This window comes from Anoplophora glabripennis, unplaced genomic scaffold, assembly GCF_000390285.2.
Source record: "Anoplophora glabripennis isolate ALB-LARVAE unplaced genomic scaffold, Agla_2.0 scaffold806, whole genome shotgun sequence".
Taxonomy (NCBI): Eukaryota; Metazoa; Arthropoda; class Insecta; order Coleoptera; family Cerambycidae; genus Anoplophora; species Anoplophora glabripennis.
The window spans coordinates 158686-183594 of NW_019416892.1; the positions used below are offsets into that span (position 1 = coordinate 158686).

At 31.8% G+C, this 24909-nt stretch overlaps 1 protein-coding gene across 1 annotated transcript in view; it reads right to left on the reverse strand.

Annotated features, from left to right (window-relative positions):
• Positions 1 to 7699: 7699 nt before the first annotated feature.
• LOC108914336 (trafficking protein particle complex subunit 10) overlaps positions 7700 to 24909 on the reverse strand; it is a 45731-nt gene continuing 28521 nt past the window's right edge. The window contains exons 11-13 of the mRNA XM_018720129.1: positions 15416 to 15580; positions 13458 to 13782; positions 7700 to 8579 (exon numbers count right to left, since the gene is read on the reverse strand). Of these exons, the coding sequence (XP_018575645.1) occupies positions 8458 to 8579; positions 13458 to 13782; positions 15416 to 15580 (612 nt within the window). The 3' untranslated portion in view covers positions 7700 to 8457. The remainder of the gene's footprint in view (positions 8580 to 13457; positions 13783 to 15415; positions 15581 to 24909) is intronic.

Here is a 24909-nt window from a genome sequence, read left to right on the forward strand (position 1 = left end):
CTAAAAGTGATGACACGATTTTCATTTGATAACAGACCGACAACTTTTTGCTCTACTTTGCATCTAATACGATCCTACTACAGTCATATAGTGCACGTGCAAGTCAAAAGTGGGTTAGAAGGTTAGTGACCTGGACAGGTTAGCCTAGGTCAGAAACAGGTACCGAATTGTTTATTTGTCTCCGTCGGATTGTTTTTTTTATGGAATATACAAGTCTGTCTTCTATTACTTACAGTCAATATTTAAATACTACATACATTTCATCCTCTCTTTATAATTTATCTAGTGTAATGGTTTTTTATGTCATTATTTCTGTAATGAAATTGAAATGGTTATGAAATGAAATTTAAATTATTTGAACTCTTGGAGTTTTGTAACTTCAATATTAAATTTTATTTAAAGTGAAACAGAGCTAATTTCTTTGCAGACAATTTATCGCGTAATTAAAGAATGAGAATCACGGTACAAAGGGAAAAATACAAAATTAAAGAATATTGACGATTTTACCAGAGATGTAATACAGTGCACAATTCATAATATGTGTAAAGAAAATAAAGTTCCTACTTTAAACATATTCGAGATAAATTAAACAATTATCCTGATTATAATTATAAATCTTTAGATACTTTACATGTTTTAGTACAATGCGGTTGTTATTCGATAGAGTGGACTGTATAAACTCTTGTGCTGATGTGATTAATTTTCTTTATTTCCTGAATATGGTACAACTACACAATTAGATTAATAGAATTTAGAACATGTCATCATTTTATTTGATTTTTCAACAACAACTTTTTTGTTTTTGTTGCTCTGCAACCGTCTCTATACAACTTAGATTATATAAAAATATATTAACATACAAAATACAAAATACTTCACCATACTCCCCACCTTGAACTATTTTAGTTCAATAATAAATACATGAGAGAAAGAATTGGTAAGTATGCTTACAGTATATATGTATGAGTGAAGATATACAAAATTAAATAGATACGTAAAACTAAAACAAATTTTAAAGATGACTATCACTTAGCGCATCACTGTTCTCACTTTCAGGTACAGGAAGTGGACACAACCTGGATACTGCTCGTTTAAGTATTCCATTTTTAGTCTTAACTGTTGCAACTCTCACTACATTGTCTTCTCCTGGATGAAGTTGAACGACTCTGGCAAGTAACCACTGATATGGAGGAAGATTATCTTGTTTGACTAAAACAAGATCACCAACTGCTAAGGAACTGGACTGTTGAGACCACTTGGATTTTTGTTGCAGCTGAGACAGATAATCCCTTGACCACCTCTTCCAAAACTGTTGATTAATTTGTTGAAGTAGTTGATATCTGGACAGCCTTCCAATTTGTAAATCCATCACATTTGAATCCGGAATCGTTATTAACGATTTGCCAATTAAAAAGTGAGACGGCGTTAAGGATTGGAAATCATTAGGATCAGGAGACATCGGATACAACGGTCTGGAATTCAAAATTCCTTCTATCTGAATTAAAACGGTGTTAAATTCTTCATATGTTAAATGCGTATCTCCAATAATTTTTAATAAATGATGTTTCATACTCTTAACTCCAGACTCCCATAGTCCTCCGAAATGAGGAGAGTTTGGAGGTATAAAGTGCCAAACTATATTTTCACCAGCACAATTACGCACAATTTCATCCCCTGAAGATATAAAAAAATTATGCAAATTATTTAATTCTTTGACTGCCCCTACAAAATTCGTGGCATTGTCTGAATAAATATGACCCGGTTTACCCCGACGTGATGAGAATCGTCGTAGAGCAGCAATGAAAGATTCTGTGGTTAGATCTGTAATCAATTCAAGGTGTACTGCTTTAACTGAAAAGCAAATAAAAAGACAAACATAACCTTTTAATGATTTTGCACCACGACCTCTTTTATCTTTCAATATGAAAGGGCCTGCATAATCAATTCCTGTTACATAGAAGGGATTCATTAAAGTAACTCGAGTTTTTGGTAAGTGTGCCATAATAGGATTTATTGATTTGGGTTTAAATTTGAAACACTTTATACAATTTCTTGTTATCTGTTTTGCAATACTCATTCCTGAAATAGCCCAATATTTTTGACGTACTGTAGCCAATAATAGTTGTGGACCAGGATGTAAAAGTTCTAAATGAGTTTTGTCAAATATTAAACGAGTTAAAACATGATGTTTAGAGAGAAGTATTGGATGCTTTTCTCCAAAATGTAATGATGAATTTTTTAATCGACCACCTACTCTTAGTAAACCATCAACTGGGTCCATGAAAGGTGATAATCTTAATAAATTACTCTTTGATTTCAGAGGTTTGCCAAAGCTTAACAATTTAATCTCTTCTGAAAAGCTTTCATATTGAGCAAGCTTAATCAACTTATTCATGGCACTATTGAGTTCATTAACAGAAAAAATTCCATATACACGTTTTGCTTTTGGAAGTTTCGCATTAGAAATAAATCTAAGACAATAAGCCATCACATATTTTAATCTACTTAAAGAAGAACATTTTTCAAATGGAAAATACTTGGTTTGTAAAATAGCAGAAAATGTTTTTTTTCGTAATTCAGGAACTTTGACATTGGAAATATTAATAAAAGGTTTTGGCCAATCTGATTTTGCCGAGGAGAGCCATTGTGGACCTTTCCACCATATATTATTGGCTAGTAATTTTTTTGGAAGAACTCCTCTTGATGCTAAATCAGCAGGATTTGTTTTTGTGTTAATATAGTTCCAACATTTAGGATTAGTTAAAGATTGAATTTTAGAGACTCTATGCTGAACGAATGTTTGTAATAAATTAGGTTCTGTATGAATCCAGCATAAAACTATTTGACTGTCAGACCATAAATAGTAAGTAAATGGAATAGTAAGAGAATTTTTAACCTTTTCAAGCAATTCTGATAATAGTAATGCACTGCATAACTCTAACCTTGGAATGGTTAAAGATTTTAAAGGTGCAACCTTCGTCTTTGCACATAAAAGATTAACATGCACACAATTATGTTCATCAATACATCTAACAAAAATGCAGGCACCATAAGCTTCCTGAGATGCATCACAAAAACCGTGCAGTTCAATAGCACTATGCACACAATTAGGACACAAAACGTGCCTGTTAAACTGTAATTGATTAAGAGAAGACAAATCATTCCTGCATTCTAACCATTTATTTTTTAACTGAGTTGGAACTGGATCATCCCAATCTAGCTTCAAAGTCCAAAGCTTTTGAATAATAATTTTTAACATAATGACACATGGACTAACAAGACCTAGTGGGTCAAATATTTTTGCCACATTTGAAAGTATAAATCGCTTTGTCACAATATTTTCAGAACTTGCAGAAATATGATACACAAGCACATCTGTTTTTGGTACCCAACGAATGCCCAATGTTTTAGATTGCTCGTTGTCACCAAGAATGATAACACTCATGGGATTAGACTTATTTTCAATTTTTTCTAGAAACCTAGAACTATTTGATGTCCATTTTCGAAGCGGAAATCGTACAGAATTTAATATAAAAATTATTTCTTTACAAATTGTAATAGCTTCTTCTTCAGAATCAAATCCAGTTATTAGGTCATCTACATAAAAATCACGTAGAATAATTTCTGATGCAATAGGAAATTGGTCTTGGAACTCATAAGCGACCTGTTTCAAACACCGTATTGCTAAATAAGGTGCTGACTTCGTGCCATAAGTTACTGTATTCAACTCATAAACTGAAACACTTTCATTTGAATTATTTCTCCAAACAATTCGCTGTAAATGCCTATCGTCTGGATGAATAAGGATCTGCCTATACATTTTCTCGATATCTGCAGACATGACTAATGTATGTTGTCTAAATCGTAAAAGAATTGAAAAGATATCATTTTGAATTGAAGGTCCNTTTTAAACGCTTTTTAAAACGAAAATATTCAAATTGATAGCGGCGATATAGCGCTTTGACAGATGACGTTTAAGTTCATTTGCTATACGCTACGCCCTACGTCCAAATTTTCAGAACCAACTAGACCACGTTTTTATTTGAACGCTCGTTATAATATACGTTAATATTATTATTAATATTATATGCCTTTATATACAATATACGATATGAGTTAATATACGATATGCGTCAATATACAATATATGCGTTAATATACAATATACGATATGCGTCAATATACAATATACGATATGCGTTAATACACAATATATGATATGCGCCAATATAAAATAATATACAATTTGACGATATGCGTTCCCATGAACAACATAAAAAATACACCCAGTTTAATCACCCTTCTATGACCAACTGAGCATACACTACGAATTGATCAAGCAAAAATTAAAAAAATGTATCCTTGTGATTAGAAGTTTAATTTGTTTCGTCAGTTATAAGTGGTAAGAGCAATTTCAATCTTAAAGGTGTTTAAAGGTGATTATATTTAAAAAAATATGGCCTACTGACTACACCTAACTTTTTTTAAACTAACTTAGAAATCAACCTACCTGCAAGAAAGAGGAAACTGCTTACTTTAATAGGAACTAGAAAATCCGCAAAGTACAAGTCAAACGGATAAATTAATTCAATAAGTACCCTAAATTCAACAGAAACACTATCGGCCCTTATAATGAACCTTGGAGAACACCCCTCCGAATCCCCACTGAAGTAAGTCATTTTTATATACGGCATATATCTTTGCCAACGTTTTTCTCTCAGGCGACAAATAACATCGTCTAATTTAGACTTTATCTCCCCACATGAATTCCCTCCTTGGAGTCGGAGTCCTTAAATTTATCGCTCTACTTTTGGGAGCGATGATATAGAAAAAAAAATAAAACAATGATCGTTTCCCCAGTGAAACGCGTGTTTTACTATGAGGAGCAACCAAACCGGGACGGATTGGCTTCGATAGGACACGTTTTCTCATCGTTGACATTGTGAAGTGCAGATCCGGACTAGATAGTTTTAGTTACAAATATTTTACAAATAATATCAGTTTATATAATAGAAAAAAAAAGAACCTCAGTCGTAGACATATTAGTTATATATCAGTATTAGTAACTAGATTATTTAACAGAATTTTAAATTTATATAATTTATAAATCCAGAAAAAATTTTGGTTGTCATGACTATGTCTTAGATTAGTAATAAACAAAAATTTAATGCAATATTTTTTTTGTTAAACCATTGTAAAATATTGCTTTTTCAAGAGCCTATTTAATGAAAGATTTTATTACACTCATTTTTTGGATCATTTCAGTTAAAAGTTATATCAGTAAGGTCATCAGTATTTGCAATTAACCAGGTTTTCAACAAAAATGTAATCACTACAGTCACTGTGAAATATTTTTAATTCTCTTTTAATTCAGGCTTTTATAAGCAATAATGGTGACAACAATGGTAACTTCAATGACAGTAGTTTATTTACAATATCGCGTCGTTCCCTTAGTTCCCATAACTGCTTAAAATTTTTAATAATGTTGTATCGATTCAGTCTCGCCGTCAAAGTGACATGTAGAAAAAATCGACATAGTTCTGTATTTATGAAAATTAATCATTTGTAAAACTTGTAGCGTACACGAGTAAATAGTTTCTTTATTGTACTCACGCGACTTTATTGCACTCACGCGATTTCATTACACCAATGCGGATTTATTGCACTCACGCAACTTTTTTGCACTCACGAGGCTTTTTTGCACTCACACGGCTTTATTACACTCGCATAACTTTATTGCATTAACGCGGATTTATTGCACTCGCGCTGCTTTATTGCACTCACGAGACTTTATTGCACTAGCTTCGAATTTTTAACACAGTACAGTAAAGTTTGGCTATTTTACAGGTGTATCTTAATAACTACAGTTTAATTGATTTTAGTAGTCCAATTGTATATTAACTGATCTAACAATCTTCATACTTCACCTAATTTTATATATTTGGTTGCATGGCTGTTCTAATCAATGCTTAATAAATTATATTGCAATTTTGTCATTATTGATACGATATACGATTTACTGATGACGTTATTAAATAAAAATTCGGCAAGGGGTTACTGCTATCAAATATAAAACTTGCTCAGACCGGCCCTGGGCCCCAAGATGTACACAGCGGAATTGTGTTAATATTTTCTCTTTCGCCAACTTCCATTATATTTAGCCCTCCCACATAATTCAGAGGAAACAATTTTTATCCCTTTTTATTAAATTTCCTCCGTATAACGGAAAACATAAAATACATACCTATCAACAAACGCCCCAGTTGATGGATTTTTTTTAACACAATAGAAGGGGTTTTCGTTACGGGGGTAAGCCCCTCGTGTATCTGCGACTGGGAAATCCTTTCACGATTTGTCGAAGAAATTATTACAAGGGCCTTCCACTTGCCACTTTGTTGGGGAGAGCTAGAAGAAACGAGAAAATGTGGCCTAACCTCCCACTGTTAAACATCGAAATCTATAGAGAAATCCATGTTTTTATTAAAAAAATACAGATTACAAAATTATCTTTAAAAAAACTTATATTATTGCATTTTTAATTTCTCGTTGAATTCAAGGCCTACTGTGATCTTTTTCATTTCATAAGATTTTTTTAAGAAGCTTATAGTGAAAATGATTTTCAATATCGTTACCTAAACATTAGATATGATAGATAGATTAGATAGAATGTACAAATAATATTTTTAAAAAGATCTGGGATAATCATGACTCGAAATGGTAACTACATATTTTGCTGAGCAGGTAATTGATTACGTTTCTTAAAACTGTCATCAATAATAATAATAATATCTCTACTCCTCATTCTAACTAGGAGAATTAGCCCATAAGTCGGAGACTTGTGCGGGAGAGGAGGCGGCATATTATTATTAGGCAGGCCACATTTTAAATGTTTTTATACGGTTCCAACTGATATTGTAACGACTATAACAGTAATGTATTTGAACATTTAATTAAAAAATTAACATTATGATGTTAATAAAAACTGATTTTTGGCAAGGCATGCTCAGACCTCCAAGGTTCTTGCTGGGCAACAATAACAATTTAATATGTTGATAGCATTATGAAAAATAATTTATACCATTTTAAATTATTATTGGCTGACGTGGGCAAACCTTTTATTTACTGTCTTTATATGAGCGAAAATATATAAATATGGCAACGTTGCCTCTAAGGCGTCTTGTTCATATACTGTGAATACTGTGAACCGGTCAGTAACAGCCTGAAAAGGGGGTTAAATAATGATTTTAAAATATTTTTTTTTTCAGCTTAAATATGCATTTAATTTTTTTTTTAATCACGCCATCATATACCAATTTTTCTCTCTCCTCTTAAAATTAATGACATTATGACTGAATCACCCTGTATATACAGGTATAAAATATTTCAGTAGTTGTCGAAAACATAAGGCATATTTTAAAACTACATTTTTACATGTTTTTACTAAAAATATATTATGAAATTCAGATATAAGCAGAAATTACTTATAGTAATGTAGCGTCATAGAACACATGTTGAAAATACAGTGACAGTGCTGCTGGACGTAAAATACACTGTATATTTTTACTAAATGATTCCTAATCAGTTTTTCAAAAAAATTTTAATAGGAAAAATTCATATTTAAATTTAAAATCATTAACAAAATGAAAGATAGATAACAATGGGAAGACATTGTTTGAACTATATTGAACCTAATGTAAATAAGACAATACTACTAATTGTATTTCCCCTCTATTAAACTTTTATCGTCTATTTAGGAATATAAATGAAATAGGAATATGAAAAATTATAGTTTCTAAACGTTTTTATTTCTTCCAAATAAGAATATGTCAAATGGACAATAATGAAGTTTTCTTTTTATCAAAAATGATTTTTTTGCATGTGATTATATGCCGCTTACTGAAAAATAATTTTTGGTATAATTTCTGAAATAAAACTTGTATTTATATTATACTACTTTTCAATATTACAAAGATATTTGGTCTCGAAAAATAAACATTTATGTACAGCTTTGCAATAACAAAAGTGGAAATTTTAAGAATTGAATAAACATTACTACTTCATAACAAATAATAAATATACATTTATTTATATCACTTATAAATACCGAAATAAATATTTACACCAATAATATACAACATACATATGACATAATATAAACTTTTACCTTACATAAAAAAATAAACTCTTTACTTACAAGTTCTTCAATTCTCCTTAACCAAGAAAAATTATTTATACTTAATATCTGACATGTTTGGAGTCACATATTGCACAGTGATGATCAATAAAATAAGAAAAAATCATATATCTGTGTACATATACCTACCTATATGTGTATGTTCGGCAAGTAACATAAATTGGCACAAAATCAGTCAAACATTTGACAAATTAATATAAGTAATGTAGTAGTTAAATATAAATTTTATAAAATTTATAATCAACAAGTAGGACTTTGGAAATTTACTGATAACCTTCAGTTAAGGCTGCTATTACGTGCAATTGCTTTCCTTTGCTCTTATTGTAGACTTGACCTGGACTGAAAGGTTCTAACCGTGGATGGGTATCCCCTTTATTTGATTTTTCTACAAAGACAAAAAAAATAAATATTAAAACATCAAATGTAACAGCAAAATGTACACTATGAATTCGCAATTTAAATTAAAGTTACCATGTGTATTAGTTTATGTGTATTAAATACAGTACATGCCTAAAGTATGGAATAAATTCAGTAAAAACGAAACAAATTTTTTTAGGGAAAAATCCTCAAACAGGTCGATTTTGAATTTAAAAAATACATATTTTAGTAGAAAAGGCGATTTTCAACTGTCATTTGTTTGCGAGTAATGACGTCATCGACATTTTTTTTAAATAGCAACCCCCTATTTTTTTTCTTTATTCTAAAAGATCGTTTCATTGTCGGATCTACGGATTTTCTATGGTTTTAATAAATATGTCTATCCATTATTCAATTTGGTGATTGTGAATGTCATAGGTCCTAAACCTCAGTAAGATATAAGGATGGACAATTGGCATGAACACTTGAAAAATCATTTCCATATGTCCTTGTACGAGGGTGGTCTGAAAAGTTTCCGACCTAACAAAGGTACAAGACATTTTTTCAGAATTTTTTTTTTTATTTTTCAACATAGTGTCCTTGTAACTCTACACACTTCTCCCAGTGATGCTCCCATCTCTGTAACCCGTCCAAATAGTACTTGGCGTTTTTCTCTGCAAAATAATTGTTCACGAAGGTGATTGCCTCTTCATTTGACGAAAATCTCTGTCCTACAAGCGCAATTTTTAGATGAGGGAACAAAAAGAAGTCCCTTGCGGCTAGATCTAGTGAGTAAGGCGGATGGTCAAGCAGTTCAAACCGTAATTCGTGGATTTTCACCATGGCAACCGCTAAGGTGTGAGACGGTGCATTGTCTTGGTGAAACAGGATTTTTTTTCTGCAAATGTGGCCGTTTTTCCGCAAGTTCTGCCTTCAGCTTGTCAAGTAATGCGTAGTATGCTCCTGTAATGGTTTTTCCTTTTTGAAGACAATCGATTAAAATAACTCCATGACTATCCCAAAAAACATTCGCCATCACTTTCTCAGCCGAAAAAACAGTTTTTGCTTTTTTTGGAGCCAGTTTCTCCTTTGCAGTCCACTGTTTGGACTGTTTGTTTCGGGCGTATAATGATGTATCCAAGTTTTATCTACAGTAATTAATCGGCGCCAAAACTCGGATTTATTGCGCCTAAACTGCGCCAACAGAGCGTTGGAAATGTTCATTCGAACACGTTTTTGGTCTAACGTGAGCAAACGCGGCACCCAACGCGCGGACAGTTTTCTCATATTTAAATGTTGATTTAATATGTGACAAACACGTTCTTTTGACATGTTCATAACCTCTGCTGTCTCTCTCACTTTAATTCGGCGGTCGTCTAGCACCATTTGGGGAATTTTGGCGATGTTTTCGTCGGTAGTTGCAGTTTTTGGACGTCCCGAACGTTCATCGTCTCCCAAGCTCTTACGGCCACGTTTAAATTCAGCTGCCCAAAATTTCACTGTGGTAAATGATGGTGCAGAGTCCCCATACACAGAATCCAACTCGTATTTGATTTGCGTAGGCGTATTGCCTGCTGCAACACGTTAAAAGGAGGCTTTTATCAAGCGATTGCAACTCGGATTTAAGTGAAAATCCGATTATTCTAAAAATTCTGATAAGCGTCATGATTCACAGTTCATCTTTTGACTTTACCCCTTTTTGCCATGTTAAGATGTATTAAGGAGATTTTATGTGCACATCACCTGCAACAGAATTCTGCAAAAACGAATTATGCTAAATAGTTGCACACTAAATTTTTTACCTTTTGAGGTTATGTTTACCAAATATACATAGGGTTTATTGCTATACGTAACATGTAACCAGACAACAGAAACGATGAAACCTTTCAATTTGTACTTCAACACTTCATGTGAAACAATCCTAAGCAAAATATGGAAACAAAAACATCTCTTTGTAGTAGCTGCTTTTTATGTGTTCACCTTTGTCAAAGGTGAGAGAACAACAAAAATACAAAATACATTACATTGATCACATTATTTAATAATTTCAGTATATCAGGTATGTTTTTTTTTTGTATTATACAGTACTTGTATAAACTTTAAAGGTTAAATCTTTGACTAACTTTAAGATAAAAAGTTCATATGAACATGGATCCGCAGCGGCTTGGTTCTTTCATTTTTCATTTTTACTTCGGGTAATTATTTATTACCAGTTGTTTACTGGATGTTGGGGATATAATACAATATTCATTGAGGCATGTAGCCCACAGAGTAGTTGTTTCCGGCAATATCTGCAGTTAGGAATCTTGCCTGTAGGGGTTAGATATATTTTACATACCTAGATTTCAAGTGTCGAAGAACATTATTTCACTTCATTTGATAAGATTTTTTTAGAAAAAATTTATTGAATTTGAATTAGCTCAATACGTTTAAAATGGAGTAAAAAAAAGAAAATATCTTAATTTTATTAAAATATAACTTAGGTATTAAATAAGTATTAACAAAACATGAATTCATCAATATATTTATTAGAAAACTAGAAATTAACCTACCTCAGTAATTCTATAAAACATTAATCATTTGTTTGAAAAATGCGAAAATTGTACATTTTTACGAATTGACCCGTTAAATATTTGATTATTTCATTTTATTTTTACTTTGTTATCTTTATCCTTTTCCCAAAGTTATGTCAGATGTTATATCTTTCCGTTTTAAAAAGATATACTAAAATAAAAATGGGTCGATTTTTTATTCTTTGTAATAGGCAGTTTCAACATTCTAGTCTTAATATTGTTTTGTCTCAGATTATTTAAAAAATACTTTTTCTGAAAATAAAAATGAATTTTTTGCTTAGAATATTTTTCAAAATCATAAATATTTACATAAAATTCTCACAATCCAGATCATGTTTTCCCTTTATACAGAGTGTTCCTAAATAAGTGTCGCAACAGAAAACTGTAAATTCCTCTTGAAAAAAGAAACATATTTTGCCTTTTCCATTTTTCTCTTTGGGCTTTCGTTTTCGAGATACACCGTGTCAAAACTTTAATTTTTTTTTAGTTTTTTGCCAATATCTTAGGAACCCTTTGAACTACAGGACTGAGCTTTTGTACACACATTACAACTATTAATAGGTACCTTTTGGCGCCCTTCTTGAATTCATAGGGCACAAAAAGAGTTCTCTTGGTTCATTGCCCTAAAGTCGACAGTTTTCAAGAAAATGACTACAAAAACTGTACAAAAATACGTTCGCGGACTTCAATGCACGCATTACATCTTCGAATCACGTTTCTTTCTGCCGCTGCGGCTTTACCCCTATCGGTCAACTCTTCAATAGTATTGACATGGATTTCATAAACGATGCATTTCAGATATCCCCATCCGGCGGTTGACTATAGAGTAAAATTCATTGGCGTTTCAGAATTTGCCGTCAAATGTCAATTTTTCCAGTGGCGTAAAAGTTAGGGGGAAAAACCCTTATGATACCTTAAAATCTCCACCACTGGCATGTCCAATTAATTCGAGAAGGGTGCGAAAAAGTAGCTATTAATAGTGGTAATGTGTGTACAAAAGCTCGGCCCTGCAATTCAAACAGTTCCTAAGATATAGGCAAAAATCTAAAAAAAAATTAAAGTGTATCACGAAAGCCCGGAGTGAAAAATGGAAGAGGAAAAAAATATCTAATTTTTCAAGAATAATTTACAGTTTTTCGTTGCGACACTTATTTAAGAACACCCTGTATAAAAGAAATAAATACCAACTCTGTTGGTAATATGAAACGTTTTTCTGACATTCTATCTACTCCCTTTCATGTGCTGTTGTTGTATGATAAAAACCAATTCTATAGAGGGGCAACTAATTTTAGGTGGTCGGGTTACTTTTGAAAATTTTTAACGAGGTCCAGAAAATTTTTTATTTTAAGTTGCACTCACAAAATAATATGAAATGAAATACAATAGACAGGCATATTTGAATTAAAAATTAAAAAATCAATGGAAGAAATTACCTTTGCAGTCTTGAGCCAGTTTTTTTACCTACTAACCATTAAAAAATTATAAGGAAGGCACTCAAACGTATTGTTATCTACAGAAAAATATGCTTTAAATAATTTGAGTAATTATACTTTAACAAAATTTTTGGCGGTCCAGTTTTTTATCTTCCATGGTCCGGATCTGGACCGCGGTCTGTCAGTTGCCGACCGCTGCTATAGAGTATAGAGTTTATTACTGGGCATCTCTATTGATAAGTATGAATTTTATCTTTTATTGTAAACTTTTTATTTTTCAATGGACTCCTGAAAACTGTGTCCCAAACCATTACTATATGATAGAAATAAAGAAAAATTTCTTAAAAATATAAGGAAAATTTCGTACTGACACTAACAGGGTTCGTAACGGCCGGGAAAACTGGGAATACCGGGAAAAGTAAGGGTATTTTAAAAAGATTCATGAAAGTCAGGGAATTTGATGTTTGCAACTGGAAATTTTGTGAAAGTCGGCCCTGGGTTCTTGAAAGAGAAAACTATTTGTGGTTTTGAAACCTTTATAAGAGGTTGTTAGGGTATAAAAAAGATAATGGAGTCCAGTCGAGAAAAAATTTAATGCATAAACACCAATTAGTATGTAAAAATGAACTACAAGTGACCTGGATTTTTTTTATAAGTCAAGGAAAACCTGGAGAAGTCAAGGAATTCTTATTACTTATTACTTTTGAACTATGAACCCTGACTAATATCACTTTAATGAATTTTATTTGCTTTAACTTAACTGTTCAACAAACTTTTGACCACCGGATTTTTTTATTATATTGAAAATAAACACTAACACTTGCGCCTAGTTTGCTTGCTGGACGTTGTTTAAAATATAAATTGCAATAATACTAAATTTTAGGTAGAAGCAATTCTCACCTGAACTCCCAAATTCCGCTGGAATATATTTGGAAATTCTAACCAGAGGTAAGGGTAAATGACCGCTGGTAAGAGGCATTACATCCAACACCACAGTTTGCAGCTCTTCGTCTGTATCAAAACATACCACACCAGCTGTTCTTCCACAAACTGCCCACACACTCTGTTCTGCAAGTACTTCGTACATTACGGATTTCACATTATTGTTTGTCTGCAGAGTTCGACCTGCGTTTTTCATAGAAAGATTTAAATGGCAAACAATACCAACTCTACAAAATTCACTCCCTTTGGCCGGTTCTACGTTGGCGTCTAATATATAGAGAGTCTGAAATTTTCATAAGAAAAATCATATCCTACAGATTATTGTATAACTTAATTTTGGAGAAACACTTTAATACGATATTTTGAAGTTTAAAAAGTTATTTAAGTAACATCTGTTTTTATAACATGTGGGCAATAAAAGATTATGCCGCATGAAATATTTACAGTGTAAACTCTTTATAACGTGATTCTTTATAATGAAAAACTTCCTATAACATAGAAATTAGGTCAATTTGGTTGGTTTATGTCAAAACCCATACATTAATACACTCTTTATAGCGCAACAGCCATTCTCTATTACGAAGAAATATGTTCATATGTAGACGCCAGCAAATATTTACAGAAGTATTAGTTGTTTTTATAATCAGCTTACAAAAGGTTCCGACTAAATCTTTGAGGTGCCGAAATTTCTAAGAAAGACCCTGAGGTCGTAAACAACTGCCTTACTTTTGTTATTGCTAATTGCCTCGAACACGTATGCCATTACTCTTGGATTACATTGTTTCTAGGAAATTTTGCACTCAGTTACTAAACGCACTAGGCACCTATTGTGTATTACCAGTCGTAAACCTACTTTAAAACTGTCAAGATGGCCAGTAAAACAAAAACGTTATATGTTAACGAAAAAGTTTGTTTGATACCTGCGATAGAAAAAGGAGAAAAGAAAAGTAATGTTGGAAGACGTTCAGTCCATCTACTGTTGCTACCATTTGGAAAAATAAAGAAGCAATTCTACAGGCAGAAATACAGGGAGTGTCTACTAAAAAATTAAGGAAGCCAAAATTCGAAGCCTTAGATCAGCGTCAGAATAATATACCCATCTCGGGGTCAATTGTTAAAGCCAAGGCTGAGAAGTTTGCCGAACAGCTAGGCATTACTGACTTTAAAGCATCAGAAGGTTGGCTTGGAAAATTTAAGCACCGTCATAACATTACCTATGGTAAAATGAACGGAGGCGCGAGATGTCATATCAAAAGCCTGGAAAGAGGTAACAGCAGCAACCATACAGCATTCTTTTTTGTCACATGGGACTATGTAACAGTCAGACAGTGGAAACAGAGCAGTTTGGCAGTGAGGACAATCTACCATTGAGTGATTGGATTAAACAGTTCAGCATACAACCGAATCATTTCTGCGAAGATTTACAAACATATGAAAATATAGATCAGGATCTGGCCACAACCGCTTCACTCACTGATGAAGACATTATTGATTCAGTGTCAAAAAGTAAAGAGAAACCAAATGAAGATAATGAAGATGATCAAGTGGGCGATTCTGAACCATCACCAACTGTTCATCAAACACTTGATGCTGCCAAACTCATCGAAAAATTCTTATTGTTTCATGAAGATGATTCCACCACATCCCAAGACATGCATAAAATACTTAAGAAAATACAAAACAAATATTGGCATAGCAAAAAAACGTCAGGCAAATTTAACAGAATATATGTGTTTGGAATAATTTAATTACGTATTGAAAGTACATAATAAAATTGGAAATTATTTACTTGGTGAAATTTGATTATTTTTCCTTCTTCCCTCTATATAACAAAAACTCTATAACGAAAAAAAAAGTCCCTTAAAATTCGTTAAAGAGTTTACACTGTATATAAAAAAATAAATATATTTGCTTACCTGACAGTCACTTATATCGAAAAAGTACTGGTAAAGTTTATTGTCATTATCGTTTTCATCTAATTTGTACCTCACAGAAAATTCTGCTTTAATTATAGATGATGAATCATCTGGATTGACCAATAACTCCCATACATATGAAAAGGTTAACCCGTTAGAAATAATCTGAAACATATCAGAAAAGTAATAGCGTTGTTCGCATAACAATCAGAAATATATGGTATTGGATATGTTAGGGAAGCGGGAAAATGTAAAACTACATTTAAAAATAGGTTTTTATTGTAACATGAATAGTTCTACGTTTTCTTTCATTCAGATCAATGTATTTTCATTCTAGTTCTACATACTCAAGCTCAAATCATTATTTGGGTGTGTCTTTGACAAAAAAAGTTATCAGAAAAATAATTCTAATGTTGAGTTTGATACCTTCTGAAGAGATTTTATTAGGGTCAAATTGGAAAGTATAAAAATAAAACATTTTAATAATTTTTATTCTAAACATTAGTTAATTTTAATTTTAACGTAGTTTATACTATAGCCATTTTCCAGATGGAAAATTGAGGAAAAACAGGATTTTTTAAATTGCGAGAGACCTGTGCCTTATTCTCTCGATAACGGAAGCAGCATCCAGCCCAGCATCACCCATCGCGTCATCGCCTGCCTGCCTGCCTGCCAGTGCCTTTAACAGTTTATACAATACACGTGGCCCAATGCCTTATTCTCTCGATATGGGAAAAGGGGAAGTCAAATGACAACGTGTACGTTCGAAAGTTTCGGAATGAATAGTTCGGAGTATAACTGGTTGTGTGGTGTTCATTTAAAAAAACTTTTCTGTATGCCATGTTTAATTGTGGGTGTAGTCGGGCGTGTGGAATAAGGGATTTAACAATTTTGGGAATGTCACGCGAGACTGTCGTAACCACAAAGTTTCTTTGGAATATACATGTAGGGTGTGCGTAATGTTCGCAGAAGTCCGCAATCCGAACTAATATTTCTATTTTTTATAAAGTCTAAATGAAAATCCTTCTCACGAACATCAGTTTTTTGGTAATATTGCAAATGTAACTAAAAATTTCCAGATTCATTTAAAGCCGTTTGCCCTTGAAAATTTTCGCCAGCGGCGCTTTTTTTTATTTTAGTCAATGAATATGCTTCACCTATTCTCAATGTCACGAGCCACCACTGTGATTAAGTAGAGGTAGCATAAAGGAGAAGCTGAACAATGACTCGGTAACAGATCCAAAAGTAAGGAAATAATTTAGTTACGAACTAGGGCAAAAAATTTAAAATATTGAAACTAAACAGCAAAAGAATTGTTACAAAATAATTAATAGTCAAACAGCGGAATGTATAAATAGTTGTATTGAATGGTAGAATAAAGAGAATTTGAGGAGTAAAACGAGGTATTTCAGTTTATACTGTAAACTAATAGCCACTAGGGATAAACCCAGAAAATATTTAATACTGAAATCTTAATATATTGGCATAATTATTATAGTTGATATACAGGGTGTTAGAAATTTGACTGTCTTAATTTTAATAGACGATAAATACATTAAAATAAACAAAAAACCTTATATGACATGGGTCCTACACTCAACCATTTCCGAGAAAAAATTATCAAAATCTCCAACTTGATGTACAAAAGTTCAATTAATTAAGGAATATTGACATAACTGTGTGCATAGAATACCATAAAATATAATACAGGCTTCAATGAATAGTAGCTTATGCAGGTTTACACACAAAACAGCGAACACACCGATCGCAGACACAAATACAGGACTGGCAGCTACAGAGACAGTTCTAGTAAAGGAATCGCAGAAACATGGAAGTCAATTTTAGCCATTACGTTCCATCTAAAGTAACATTTGAATGCAATGCCATGTGAAAGGTTCCCCGCGCGGTTTTCAACGACTGGTAAAAATGTCGATCGGCAAAACAATGTTCATGTGTAAGGGCTGTAACAGAAGAACATTCGTGTAAGTTTCACAACGTCTTCTTGAAATTGGTAGGGTGATTCCTCGTCCCTGATCATGGCCCAAACCGACAAGTGGATGTCAATGCGGAAGAATAAATTTTAAACATTGTTGAAAGAGACCCCAGGCGTAGTACTCGAAGCATAGCTCGAGAAGTTGGAGTGTCTCACTGGACTGTCTACAGGACTCTACGAGAGCAGTTGTTATATGCGTATCATCTACAGAGGGTTCAAGAATTGTCAGCTGCCGATTTTGCCCCTTGGTTAAATTTTTGTAGATGGTTTTTAACTAAAACTGACCGTAACCCCCATTTTATTTCAAGAATTTTGGCTACAGATGAGGCATGCTTTACTAGAAATGGCATTTTTAATGCACATAATTTTCATAACTGGGCAGAACAAAATCCACATATACAGACATCAAATTTCCAGCATCGTTTTTCATTAAATGTTTGGTGTGGAATATTAAGAGACAATCTAATAGGACCTTTTATCTTAACAGGCAGATTGACAGAAGAGGCATATTTGAATTTTTTGCAGAATGTTTTGCCGGAATTGCTGGAAGAAATACATTTGGAAGTAAGAGCAAATATGTGGTTCATGCATGATGGGGCACCTGCATGCAAGTCGACTCGTAGTTGAATATTTAAAATACTTATGGGGAAATATGAAGAACTTAGTGTATACCAGCGAAGTTGCAACAATCGAAGACTTGCGAGAACGAATTTTTACCGTTGCCCATCAAATAAGGATAAATCCGGGTATTTTCCAGCGAGTGCGCGAAAATTGGATTCGAAGGTGTCGTACGTGCATCGAAAATGATGGTGGACATTTTGAGCATATGTTGTAGTTTGTTTTATACTTGTGAGTTTAAAAATTACTGAATTTTGCTTTTTTGGTAAATACCTAAATTATTTTTAATACGTATGATTATTTGGATGATGTGAATGTTTGGGTACTTCTATTACATATTTTTCAAATTCATAATTTGATTAAAAGTTAAGTTTATGTTTTAAGAGATTCATAATTGCTAAAATTTAAGCACAACACTATCTTCGTACTACAAAATCGATACATTTTATTTTATTTATTTAAAAACTGGAAAAAAATTGAAATTTACTAATGTTTCACAATAATAGTCGTTACATTTTTCCTTAGGACAAGTCTGCTGCGTGCACAAGTGGTATGCATCCGCTGTGTAGCGTTAGGCTAAGCGCTGTTGTTACGTTCTGATGAAACTCCCCAATATTACTACTCGCTGTATTTTGAAAACTGTTAATCTTACACCACTATAATATACAACTTTTTTGTTCATTTATGATTACTCTATCTCATGCTAAAGTAATGGCAGTCAAACTCCTTACACCCTGTAGATATCCATTTGTAAATTGAGGATTGTGTGTATTTGCAAATAATAGTTATACTGCAATAACATACATTGTCATAAAGTAGAATATGATGAAATAAACTAAAATACTCGCAAAATATTTTTACATGTCTCAAAATTTACATAACACCAATGATGTAAATTATCTCATAAATTTGGTTCATTCTGTAAAATAATTTTAGATACATTCATTTTGAAGAAATAAAGTAAATTTTTCATATATCATCCGAGAAGTTTCAGGAAAATGATTTTCAACTGTTAGTATCTCGAAAACAGGTGAAAATATAATCTGTGATAGCCACTGAAAATTTAACACTGTTTTCAGAATTTAATTATTTGCAGTAATGGTTAAAACAAAACACATTTTTAGTTATTCAATTAAGGATAATCGAGGTTTTACTGTACTTAATTTTTTATCTGGAAATGGTAATTTTATAATTCTAGACAGATCATACTTGTTAATCTAATGGTCTTTTTAGAGACAAAAAAATTGATAAATATTTTTACCATCAATTAATAGTTGTGTAATACACAAAATTGTCATCTACTGATGACAAAATTCATGATGAAATTGTAAAAATAGAACTGGCTCTAATTTTTCAACAACTTTTAACTGAATTCTGGTGACATTAAATTTTAAGATGTAATGCCAACCGTGTCTAAAAAACTATTAAACACGATTTAAATTGGTCTTGATCCTCTTGAAATTATTAAATAAATTTACTAAGTAATTACAATTAGTTCAGGAGAATTACACATTGGCATGGATGCTGCTTGACGTAGTTTAGATATTAGTAAAAATCGGTCGAAAATAATATAAACCATGAAAATATAAGGTTGCGCCAAGAAAAAAAGTTGTGCTGTTTGCAGAAAAAATTAAAAACTGCAAAAATACTCAAAAATCACGTTTTTTCTAACATTTTCCAATATAACTACTTAAATATGCAGTTTACAGAAAAAACTATTACTGATGAAATTGTTTGTTATGAAAGGACCCCGCACAAATCTTATGGAAATTGGGTCCCGGTCAAATTCGCTGAATTTTTGATATGTGATAGAGTTCATCATACTGGTCAATTGTCTCAATGGCCACAAAGCTCAAAAATGGATAGTTTGGCCGGTACAGAGCTTTAAAGCTCCGAATATCCTCCACGGATTTATGTATATGCGCAGTGTGTATAGACTTTTGAAATAGCCTATTTCATTTTTTTTATTATCTAGGTTTATATTTTTGAGGTTGCTGAATTCAGATCTGTTGTTAGATTTTCAAAATTGACAGTTGGCAGCTGTCAAATAGCTGTCAATGTGCTATAATAAAGCCAAAAACTTGTTTTTTTATGTTTTATCTTTCTTTTTTTTTAGTTCGATAAGTTCAAAGACGATATCAAATCAATAACAATGACTATCGGCAGCTGTCATTTAGCTGTCAACAATTCTTCAAAGTCCGGTAATAAAGTCAAAAAATTATTTTTTGTTTATAACTTCAAGTTTTTTAGATAAGTGAATATAAATATGATATAAAATTATGTAGTCATCAGCTTACAGCTGTCAACAAGCTGTCAACTAACTGTCAAAATGCAATAATAAAGTCAAAAAGTTACTTTTTTTAAAAAGCTTTAAGTTGCTTAGATCACTGAGTTCAAAAGTGATGTCATAAACTTATATCATGTTTGATTTCTTATCCACAAAGTTAAGCACAAAAAATAAGTTACTTGCTCTATTATTGCATTTTGACAGTTAGTTGACAGCTTGTTGACAGCTGTAAGCTGATGACTACATAATTTTATATCATATTTATATTCACTTATCTAAAAAACTTGAAGTTATAAACAAAAAATAATTTTTTGACTTTATTACCGGACTTTGAAGAATTGTTGACAGCTAAATGACAGCTGCCGATAGTCATTGTTATTGATTTGATATCGTCTTTGAACTTATCGAACTAAAAAAAAAGAAAGATAAAACATAAAAAAACAAGTTTTTGGCTTTATTATAGCACATTGACAGCTATTTGACAGCTGCCAACTGTCAATTTTGAAAATCTAACAACAGATCTGAATTCAGCAACCTCAAAAATATAAACCTAGATAATAAAAAAAATGAAATAGGCTATTTCAAAAGTCTATACACACTGCGCATATACATAAATCCGTGGAGGATATTCGGAGCTTTAAAGCTCTGTACCGGCCAAACTATCCATTTTTGAGCTTTGTGGCCATTGAGACAATTGACCAGTATGATGAACTCTATCACATATCAAAAATTCAGCGAATTTGACCGGGACCCAATTTCCATAAGATTTGTGCGGGGTCCTTTGCTATTAGACAGAATTGTTTTGATACCTGCGCATTTCATATTTTTGTTGCTAGATAGCCAAAACAGCATAAGAAAGTGATGAAAATCGAGGTAATTTTGAAGTGTTCAATTGATAGGTAAAAAATTGTCCAATTCTACTATAAATGTAGATGTAAGTACTTTAAAGGATTACAAAACGAAATTCCAAAACCCGATCGAAATCGGTTTGATAGTTTTGGTATGAGACAATTTGTTACTAAATTTGAGCGGGAAATGTCGTTATTTCTTTGCGTCAGTGCCGGGGTTAAAGTTAGACATTTTAATTGGCGCTGATTTTTTTACACATACTTGGACTCATTAACTATCATATAGAGTCGTTATAATATTAATTTTCTTTTTTTTAATAATTTTTGGAGTGATTTTAAAAATTCGAAAAATTTTGACTTTATAAACAAATACTTTCGTGAAGTGGTTTTGCGGGTTGGAATATATACCAAAGTACTAAAAAATAGTTCTCGGAAAGACGCTTAACTTGTAAAAATGAACGTTCAAATCGGTCACATAAGTTCCGAGATATCAAGTGTCTGTAGCTGCAAAACTATGCAAAATGTAACAACAACAAAAATTCAATTTGGTAGGTTTTTTAAGAACTTTTCTTATGTGCTATTATAAATATTATAGCACATGTGCTTTTTATATGAAAATTCAGTGAATATCGTCAAACCGACCATTTGAGCCGCAAAACCGGGGGAAGGGGATAAATGATAGAAATTGAAATCGCGCGTTCAAAAAGAGCGTGCCCTCTTCGGCGTTCAATATCTCGGCTTCTACGGCTCTGATTTTGATGATTTTTTTTAAATCGATATAGCAAAATGAGAGGAATTCAATTATCATGATTTCATTGAAATATTATAAAGCCTTATCAGCCTATTACGACTGCTTAGAATTTCACACATTTCATTGTTCTATATTCATGTAAATAATATCGATGGTAGATATTCTATTGTTAATAGGTATTAATTTTAATAACTACTTGGTAATAATGTTTAAAATCTTGAAATTTTTATGTCCTAATGTAATTTATTTATTGTTTACATATAAAATAGAAAAAAATGCAGATACAAATAATTATTATTTGATATTTATAAAACGTATCATCGCATTATTAAAAAATGTATTAAGCTTTTTTATAGCATAGTTGCTGATTTCGCTCTCAAAAATTTCTTCCTTTAGTAAACAATTAAAAATCGCACTTTGCAATTCATTATACAGGCTGTCATGCGGTGACGACCCATTAGAATATTTCGGAGACTACTTCGATTTGAATTTTGAAAATTTTTGACCTGGTGGTTTTGGAGGTTTTATTTAGAGTTTAAATAAAATAATGCCATTGTTGTAGTACTTCCGGTTATACCGGTAGTCGCCACCTATTTGCTTATTATAAATGGAACATCCTGTATATTTTTGTATATTTGAATTCTACGCATATTTTTAGAGGACTTTTATAAAGCTTCCCTATATGTATCTCTAATGGTCTAATGGTCTTCGACCTATTTCAATTTCATATTTATTGTCGAATTTGATTGACCGAACCGCCAAAACTTGGTTTTTCTAAATGGGACACCCTGTATATTTAATAAAAATCTGTTGTAGAAATTTACTCCACATCTATCCATATTACACCTCCCTATACCTATCTTTTAATTTTTATGTTTTTGACGGATTTTGTGATAAATAAAATGATCCATTTTCTTGCGAGGATAGCTATGAAATTGCAGACACATTTTAAAAATTAAATTAACCAACCATAAGTCATTATTTGCTGTTAATTTAACAGTGGTACCTACTTACAATTAGTTAAACACTGATTTGAAAATGATGGACAACGATACTTATTCAAATATATTGTAAGTGAAAACACCAATGATATAAAAAAGTGAAAAACTTTAATAATACGATGATTATGAAAATATAATAAACACGTTTTGTAAACATAAAAAATAATTATTTGTATCTATATTTTTTTCTATATTATATGAATACAATAAATAAATTACTATTAAATAAAAATTTCAAGATTTTATTTAAACATTATTAGCACGTAATTATTAAAACTAATACCTACCCAGGAACAGTGGATTGTGGATTATGTACCTATATCCTACCATCGATATTATTATTTACATGAATATACAGTATAACATCAAAATGTGGAAAATTTTGAGTCGTAATAGACCGAAAAGGGCTTTATAATGTTTTAATGAAACCTTGATAATTGAATTCCTCTCATTTTTCTATATTATTTTTATAAAAATCATCAAAATCAGAGCCATAGAAGCCGAGATACTGAACGCCGAAGCGCGCGCGCTCTTTGAACGCACGATTTCAATTTCTATAATTCATCCTCCTCCTCTCGGCTTAACGATTATTATTGAATATTCATATAAAAAGCACATGTGCGGTCATATTTATAAAAACACATATGGAAAGTTCTTTAAAAAACCTACCAAATTCAATTTTTGTTGTTGTTATATTATGTATAGTTTTGCAGTAAGCGCTTGTTGACTTTGACACTCTATATCTCGGAACTTATATGACCGATTTAAACGTTCCTTTTTTCAAGTTAAGAGTCTTTCCGAGAACTATTTTTTAGTACTTTGGTATATATTCCAACCCGCAAAACCGCTTCACGAAAGTATTTGCTTATAAAGTCAAAATTTTTTGAATTTTTAAAATCGCTCCAAAAATTATTAAAAAAAAGAAAATTAATATTATAACGATTCTATTTCTGATAGTTATTGAGTCCAAGTATGTATAAAAAAATCAGCGCCAATTAAAATGCCTAACTTTAACCCCAGCATTGACGCAAAAAAATAACGACATTTCGCGCTGAAATTTAGTAACAAATTGTCTCATACCAAAACTATCAGACCGATTTCGATCGGGTTTTGGGATTTCGTTTTGTAATCCTTTAAAGTACTTACATCTACATTTATAGTAGAATTGGACAATTTCTTACCTATCAGTTGAACACTTCAAAATTACCTCGATTTTCATCACTTTCTTACGCTGTTTTGGCTTTCTAGCAACAAAAATATGAAATGCGCAGGTATCAAAACAATTCTTCCTTATACCAAATTTCATAACAAACAATTTCATCAGTAATAGTTTTTTCTGTAAACTGCATATTTAGGAAGTTATATTGGAAAATGTTAGAAAAAACACGTGATTTTTGAGTATTTTTGCAGTTTTTAATTTTTTCTGCAAATAGCACAACTTTTTTTCTTGGCGCAACCTTATATTTTCATTGTTTATATTATTTTCGACCGATTTTTACTAATATCTAAACAACGTCAACCAACAGCCATATCTCGAAGGTTTTGAGCTTAATTCTCTTGGACTAAATAAAATTATACCATACACATGAATTGATAAATGTCTTAGTCAGACGTTTTATCCAGCATTTTTCACATAAAAAAAATATGTTGGGTTACATAGAAAATCAAATTTTCCAATAAAAATATTAAGAAAAAAAATATGTTCCTAAATAAATTTGATATAGGATTATTAAAAAAATGTACTTTTGCCATGGTGCTATGACAAAACTATGAATAGAATTCTTTTCTAATGCATTACAACAAAAGTAATGATATACACCTTGTCTAAGATAAGGAAGTTTATCAAGGAGATATAAAAAATGGTAGAAAATACGGGTTGCCTCAAATTATAAAAATCTTGTTTCACTGGGGAACCAGTGAAATGACAAACAATCTGATATATTTCCTAGTTTTTCAGAAAGAATAAAAACATTAATTTCGTCATCAGGTGTTTTGT